The 7889-nt window shown below is 37.1% G+C and overlaps 1 protein-coding gene across 2 annotated transcripts in view; it reads right to left on the reverse strand.

The window, feature by feature from the left end:
- Positions 1-3349: 3349 nt before the first annotated feature.
- Positions 3350-7889, reverse strand: part of RMI1 (RecQ mediated genome instability 1) — a 16340-nt gene continuing 11800 nt past the window's right edge. Inside the window, exons 3-4 of one of the 2 annotated variants that reach the window (XM_007467430.1) lie at positions 6201-6297; positions 3350-5435 (exon numbers count right to left, since the gene is read on the reverse strand). In XM_007467430.1, the coding sequence (XP_007467492.1) occupies positions 3519-5399 (1881 nt within the window). In that variant the 5' untranslated portion in view covers positions 5400-5435; positions 6201-6297 and the 3' untranslated portion in view covers positions 3350-3518. The remainder of the gene's footprint in view (positions 5436-6200; positions 6298-7889) is intronic. The other variant, XM_007467431.1, reaches the window with a different exon arrangement.

Genomic DNA, 7889 nt, shown 5'->3' on the forward strand with positions numbered 1-7889 from the left:
AATTTTTTTCTTCTGACCAAATTTAATTCACTGTATCCTCAGCTGTGTTTCATCAGGAGTTAAACTCATTCACTGATTTTTTATTTTCAGCTATTACAGTCGTTTAGTTTTTTAAAATTCCCAATTCCCTATTGATATTTTCAAACTTTTCTGTTTTCCTCTTGCGCATATTACACGGTTGTCCATGAGTGTCTGAGCATATCTTGTAGTGCCTGCTAACTCCAGAATTGAGCAGATGTACCCACCCAGTCACAAGCAGTGGTGGACTAAGGCAGGGGCCAATACATGTAAGATATACAGAATGGAGGAGCAAAGAATATGTACTCTCTGAAAGCAGATTCACTCCTAAGAGGCACACAAAGATGATCTGATTATGCCCATTTTTTCCCCTTCCCATTTGCTTCTGCCAGCCTCCCACAGCATCATTCTTTTTTGAATTCTCAGTTGGAGATTATCATGCAGGTAACTTGAGTGTCTGCTTAGCCTCACATAAGAGCAGACCTATGGCTACAAATTCTCAGGCAAAACTTTCTACCTCTCTACTAGAATGTAGGCGAAGTCAACCAAGTTTTCTTATAGCCTCCCTTTGCTATTGGGCAGATTTTTCTAACTTACTCTTTCACTGAAGAAGATATTTGAGGTGCCATGTATGCAGAGGTTTCAGGGCTTTAAGTACCATGTTATTGAACAGATGATGAGAAATCACTAAAAGATATTAAGCAAGGGAACACAGATGATCAGATATGTTGATTCATTTGTAATAACAATAAATACTTACTGGAGTTACAAAGGTAAATCACTTAGCCATACCCCCAAGCCGCTTATATTCCATTAAAGCAATGGTTCTCAACCAAGGGCAGTTTTGTCTCCCAGGGAATATTTTCTGGTTGTCACAAATGGAAGGATTCTACTGACATCACATGGGTAGAGGCCTGCCCATGACAGCTCTCTACAACAAAGAATCATTCTGCCCGAAATATAGCAGTAAAGGAAGCAAATAAGTACAATAATATATATATTAGTCTGTACAATGTATAGAGGGCATGAAAGTGGGCAGGGGAATTCATGAAACACTTCAGTGGGCATCTAAAGCTTAAGCTGAGTGGAAATACAAATGAATATGGGAGGTAGTGCTATTACTATGAGCCATGCATGAGGTATACTCCCCACATCTGGAGAACAACTATGACTAAAATTTAGTGGCAGACCAGGTAGGTGAAGAATAAGGAGGCAATGGGACTTCCCTGGTGGTGCAGTGGTAAAGAATCCACCTGCCAAAGCATGGGACACAGGTTCAAGCCCTGGTCAGGGAAGATCCCACATGCTGCAGAGCAACTAAGCCCGTGTGCCATAACTACTGAGCCTGCGCTCTAGAGCCCGTGAGGCACAACAACTGAAGCCCACACACCTAGAGCCTGTGCTCCACAGCAGGAGAAGCCACTGCAATGAGAAGCCCATGCACCACAACAAAGAGTAGTCCCCACTCACCGCAACCAAAGAAAGCCTGTGTGCAGCAACGAAGACCCAACACAGCCAAAAATAAATAAATAAAAACTTATTAAAAAAAGAAGAATAAGGAGGCAAGATGAGGCTGAAAAGGAAGGCAAGAGTCAGATTGCAAAAGGCCTTACATACTATACATGAAGAGTTTGGACTTCACCCTGTAGGTAAGCGGATAGGAGGTTGATATTAAAGGGTAACAAAGAGAAAACAAGAAATTTATTCAAAGATCATTCAGGAAGAATCACGGGAAAAGGCTTAAGGGCAAAATAAGGCACAGGCCAATTAGTAAACCTACTGGAATACTTAAGGCCAGAGAAAATTAGAGCCAGAATTAAAGCACCAATTAGAAGGATGAACTGATATGGTAAAGTACTATACCCAGTCTTTAGTGACAGAATATGAAGAGAAAATAAGGTTTAATCCCAGCTTTCCAGCACTACTCAAAGTGATAGAGTACAGGAGAACATTTACAAGAAAGATAATGAAAGATAACGCCATCCATTTAGATCTCTTGTAGTAAAAGAGCTACGCAAGTATATAGAAGTGGTTATTATCAGATGATATAGCAGCAAAATCTGGATTGTGCCTTGAACTCTGATTATCATCCTTCAACCAATAATGACAAAAGATTTTAGAATATTTTTCTACTATATCCATATCATATTTTTATATATGTATTTATCTTACTTCCAGATATTTTCCTATTACATTATTTTAACTAAAAACACAATGTCTTCATTTTATTATTTAAGTATTTAATGTTTTAAAATTCAAGATACTTTAATTTAGATTTTTTTAAAGACAAAAGAATAATAAAAATAATTTTACCTTTCAAATGTGACTTTTTAACAGCAAAGTGAAAAAGTGGCAAACAGTCTCCCTTCTGGGTTTTTTTTGGGGGGGTGGGAGGTCAGGGGGAACAATCTCCCTAAAAAAGAAATCAGCACTTCCAACAAAACTAAAGGAAGAACTTACATGTACACCTAATTCAGAAAGGAGATAACTGGGACTTCCCTGGTGGTGCAGTGGTTAAGAATCCACCTGCCAATGCAGGGGACATGGGTTCGAGCCCTGGGCCAGGAAGATCCCACAAGCCGCGGAGCAACTAAGCCCATGCGCCACAACTACTGAGCCTGCGCTCTGGAGCCCACGAGCCACAACTACTGAGCCCATGAGCCACAACTACTGAGCCCACGTGCCACAACTACTGAAGCCCGCGTGCCTAGAGCCCATGCTCCACAACAAGAGAAGCCACTGCAATAAGAAGTCTGTGCACCATGACGAAGAGTAGCCCCCGCTCACCGCAACTAGAGAAAGCCCACATGCAGCAACAAAGACCCAACGCAGCCAAAAATAAATAAAATAAATTTTTTTAAAAAAAGGAAATAACTAAAGACATGTGTAAATACCTTATTTTAATCCAGAAAAAAAAAATGAAATACTTACTGGATCTTCTTAATAATAATAGATTATCGTTGAAAATAAGGTTTTTAACTATTCAATATAATCTCTGAAATGGTATCTAGTTAAGATAATATTTGTTTTAAATATACCAGACAAATATTTCCAATCAGCAAAACAAAAACCAGCAAAAAACAACTTGTATCTGAGTCTGACATTCTAATCTGCTGGATTTATATTTTTTCCTAATAATATAAACAAATCTTTTGGGGTACTCTACATATTAGAAGTACACAACTACCTATTTGTAATTGTTAACTTTCAACAGTATGATTCATCAGTAAACACCAATACAGTACTTTAGCAGTCACCTATGTGAAATAACAAGTGGAAAACAAAATTTCTCAACAATAGTGGGTCATCAAATTGCTTCAGCAGTTACTATAAAATTTTATTTAAAAAACTTACACAAACATAATTAAACATTTTAAAATTAGACTGAAATCAGTTATGAAACTTCCTTTTCCCCTTTTACAAAAAGAAAGTTGCAAAAGTAAAAGGACAAATTTAATTCTAAATATTTCCTTGCTTTTTTTAAATTGTTTGCTAGTAAATTATTTCTTTACTCGCCTCTTTAGGTTCTCAAGGTGTTCCATATTAACATCTTGTAATGCCAGTACCGTTGCCTTAGACAAGGAGGGATTCAATGAAATAGTCATTAGACAGCACAAATCTATTAGATCTCTCTGACATTTCTGCAAACCTTCCAGGAACTTTTGGTATTTACAAGGATCCTTTTTTAACTGTTTCATTTCTAGTACTGAAAACCCTATCAGACCAGTAAGTATTTCATCTACAAAGTCTACATCTAGATATGCAGTACCATCAGAAATTTTTGCTGTTATACTCCAAATGCCACCAGAACTTGAGAGATTTCCAGTTAAGGTTACAATAAATGCTTTAACTTTCACTGTTGTAACTTCCTTTGGTTTGCTGGCCATTAAAACAGACAAATAGATAAAAGGTGGAGAATATAAATCCATGGTGATAGAAAGATTAGTGCTATTCTCCGATGATCTTGAAGAACAAGTCTGTAAGTGGTGCTCATTTTTATTAGAAATGTGTGAACAACTTTTTGGTACATAATTGACCAGCTCTCCGTTTAATATTTTATTATTTAAGGAATGTCCATCTGAACTGCTGGTTTGTTTTATTTTATTATATGTCTCTGAGTTGTTATTTTTATTTGTAAAATTACGGGGTAGGGGTACATTATGATTCACTGAAACAATACTACTGTTTTGGTCTCTAGCAGATGGACAACTAAAAGATTTGTCTTCATTAGTTATTTGCTCAGATAAATTTTTTTCATTCCAATTATTATTTCCATTTTTGCAAATCAAAGAAAAATTATTCAGAGTATTAGATCTATGTGAAAATCTCTCTATACTTTCATCTGTAGTTTTGTTCAAAGTCAGTGGCTGTAATTCTTTGGTCTCTGTTTGTTCTTTCTGGACAGCTTCTTCTAAAAGCAAGGCCTCCTCCAATGAAAAGTCATCTAATTCCTCATCAGTAAAAAGCATAGACTGGTTTCGTGGTTTCTCCTTTGATCTTGGAGAAATAACAAGTCCTGGTTCAAAATCTGACTGTCTGATGGAAACAGTATTTGAAGAACTACCTGTGCTGAAACAACTTCTTTCCAAAGAGGTGTTATTATTTGCTGCAAGCTCATCGTTTTCATCAAGACTTGCCAAGAGTTCTTCATCAGAAGGTCCTAACGCAGGATGTAGAACATCTGTAATTCTGGGGATGCTTTGGTTAGAATTATTTGGTATGACTGGAACTATAGGATCAGGTTCCCCAATTAATCTTGCAAGAACTTTTTCTTGGGCATATTCCTCTAAAAGAGCATCAACTTCTCCTCCCAACACCTTCACATTTTCTGGTTTCAATAAGAGAACACCAAGACGGAAAGAAATGTTTCCATAAATCAAAATTTTTGTACCTGGAGGAAGATCACTATGAAGAGCTGGAATAGACTGATATTCCATCCCCTGTATTTGTACAATTCCATCAGTAAGCTGTAGCATCAACATTCGTGAAGGCTTTGCTTCCCAAGGTTTTGGGGTTACTTGTGTTTCAGCTGTAATTAGGTCATTCGTTGTATTCTTTCCTCTCAACTTTTGTATCTGGGCATACGCAGGTTGACTTACATCAACCAATGAATTAATCTGCAGAGCAAAAAATCCATTCAGTTCTCCTTTTGGAACTTCTAAAATGCCATCAGGTAAAAGACGATGCTCCAAATCTCTCAGATCAGTAAGGAGCCATTGCTCAAACACTTGTTTATTCATTTGTGCCTGACTCAAATTAACATTATCATTTTCTTCTTGGATCCAGTTAATACAAGCTTCCAGCCACATTAAAGGCACTTTAACATGCCATGTAGCTAAAAGCCAGGTTTCAACTCTTAATGCAATACTAGCTATACTCATTTCTTTTATATAAAAGAAATATTAGGCATCTATTACCTGAAAACAAACAAAAAAAAATTATGGTAATTCAGTACATCTAAATATAGTTTCTATAATTCTGTACAATGCACAAACAGGAGTAATCAAACTTAGATTTTTCTCTCTTCAGCATCTTTATAATTCTTTGACTTCCTACATGGCAAAACTTCAAATGCCACAAGTAATCAGACGGTAAAATAAGAAAAGCAAAAGGTTTGAGACAAGATATACCTAGGTTTGAAGGCTAGCTCTTCAAATTATAAGTTCTGTGATCTAGTATAAATTTCTTAACTTCTCTAACCTAATTTTTTCATCTATAAAATGTCAGTACCACCTCCTATCTAACACAGTTGTGAGGATTACATGATTAACATTTGTAAAGCATAATGTCAGACCTACGAAATACCTGTAGTAATTAGTAGTTATGTTAATATAATAATCAGAGTCTAATAATTTAAAATTTAGCTAGGAAACAATATTTACTAAGGTCCTTTCTATAGCTATAATTCATACTCTATTAAAACTTATACCATTGTATTCCATAAAATTATAACAAGTAACAGTAGATTCTGAGCTGATGTAAAGCATCTTATTTGTTTGGCTAAATAATTCTCAACAGTCCTATCAGGTAAATATACTTCCGATTTTCTCAGTATGATAAAAAAGTAGCCAAACACTAAAGACCAACCTTTTTTCACAAAAGTATATTTTTTCCTTCTACAGATGAAGATATCTAAGAGTTCGAATTTATAAAAGTTTTAACATGCCCATAAGAAAACTTACCATTTGGAACAGGAGCACAGGATTTGAGGATGGGATTTGGAACTGGTTGTTCAGTGGAGTACTTGTAACCTCTATTGCTCAGAAATGGCCCTGAGAGCTAAGACAAGAAGCAGTAAGGGTTATAAGAGGAAGCTGCAGAAAGAATCACTGGCCTATTTTCATAAGTGCAAAGTTTGATGGTATGGTTTGAAGGTTCCTATTATCAATCAGGGTAGAGTAGAGGTAGTACAGAATAAAAACATGAGGTTTGGAATGAAATAAACAAAAGCAAGTTACCACGAGAAACTCAGACACTCTACCTTAGCTTGTTTCCTTCCCTATATACTTACTTCATAGGGTTACTGTGAAAATTAAAGGATAGGAGAAGATGGCGGGCAGAGCACCAGCATAGGCACAAATCAGCTGACCCGAGGTGGCAATGCAATCATTTAGGCTGCTCACTTAGGCCCCAGCAATGGTTGCAGGCCAGAAGCAGGCCACCCAAAAGGCATCCAAGGCCCACAAGCAACCTGAGGCTGAAGCAGACCAAAGCAGCTGAAACTGAAATTGAACAGTACCAACTGCAGAGGGAGAAAGGTTCAAAGCCAGAGAAGCTGGAGCTCTGGGATTCCATGGCAGGGGCAGCACTGGGGTGGAAAAAGAGACCCAGGTGATGACCATTCTCCAGATCTACCTCTGGCAAAACAGGGATGAAAGTGCTAGATAACCTCTTGGCCTTTGTCTGCTACATCTAGCCAGAGATCCATGAAAACTACTGCATAAATGCATAGGGGAAGAAGCTCTGTTCCACGGACTGGCATTTTAGATGCCTTCATGGAAAATGAAATTCCAACAAAGCTCAAGTTACATTCTTGTGAAAAGGCATTAAGTTATCTCTGTATATTATATAGTAGGTCCTCTCACTTTTTGGAAAATAGCAAATCTAGCTTCCTTGTAAAAACTTAAAGCTTATCCAAATATTTCACTTTTTAACCTTGCATTTCTTAGAAAATTTAATAGGCATATATTGTCTGGTTTCCCACATCTTTTAGCTAAAGCAACATATATATATACATCAATACTGACTTCTTTTGTAGATGTAGTTTTCTTTGTTTGCTTGTTTTTAATTTTTTAATAAGAAAGGGATTAATTTTTTTTCCCCTAAAGCTTTGTGAAGGTCAGGGGATTTATCTATCAAAAAATAGTAAATAGTTATTTGTAACCTGTACTAAGCAGCACCCAGCCTTAAAACAGTCTTTTCTGGCTAAAGGTTAGAACAATGAATACTAGTATAATTGTTTGGGCTGCTTTTAATATCTTTTAATAAAAATTACTAGAAGACAGAAATCAAGAATTTGTTACATGTTGTTAGCTGGTGTACCAATAATCATTTAAAAGTAAAACCCGGGGCTCCCCTGGTGGCGCAGTGGTTGAGAGTTCGTCTGCCGATGCAGGGGAACATGGATTCGTGCCCCGGTCCAGGAAGATCCCACATGCCGCGGAGTGGCTGGTCCCGTGGGCCATGGCCACTGGGCCTGCGCGTCCAGAGCCTGTGCTCCGCAACAGGAGAGGCCACAGCAGTGAGAGGCCCGCGTACCGCAAAAAAATAAAAAATAAAAAAATAAAATAAATAAAAGTAAAACCTCCTTATCGTGTAAAAAAAAAAAGAAATAAAAAAACAAAGGAGAGCCAGTATATAATCTAGCGGTT

Source organism: Lipotes vexillifer, unplaced genomic scaffold (assembly GCF_000442215.2).
Source record: "Lipotes vexillifer unplaced genomic scaffold, Lipotes_vexillifer_v1.1 scaffold917, whole genome shotgun sequence".
NCBI lineage: Eukaryota > Metazoa > Chordata > Mammalia > Artiodactyla > Lipotidae > Lipotes > Lipotes vexillifer.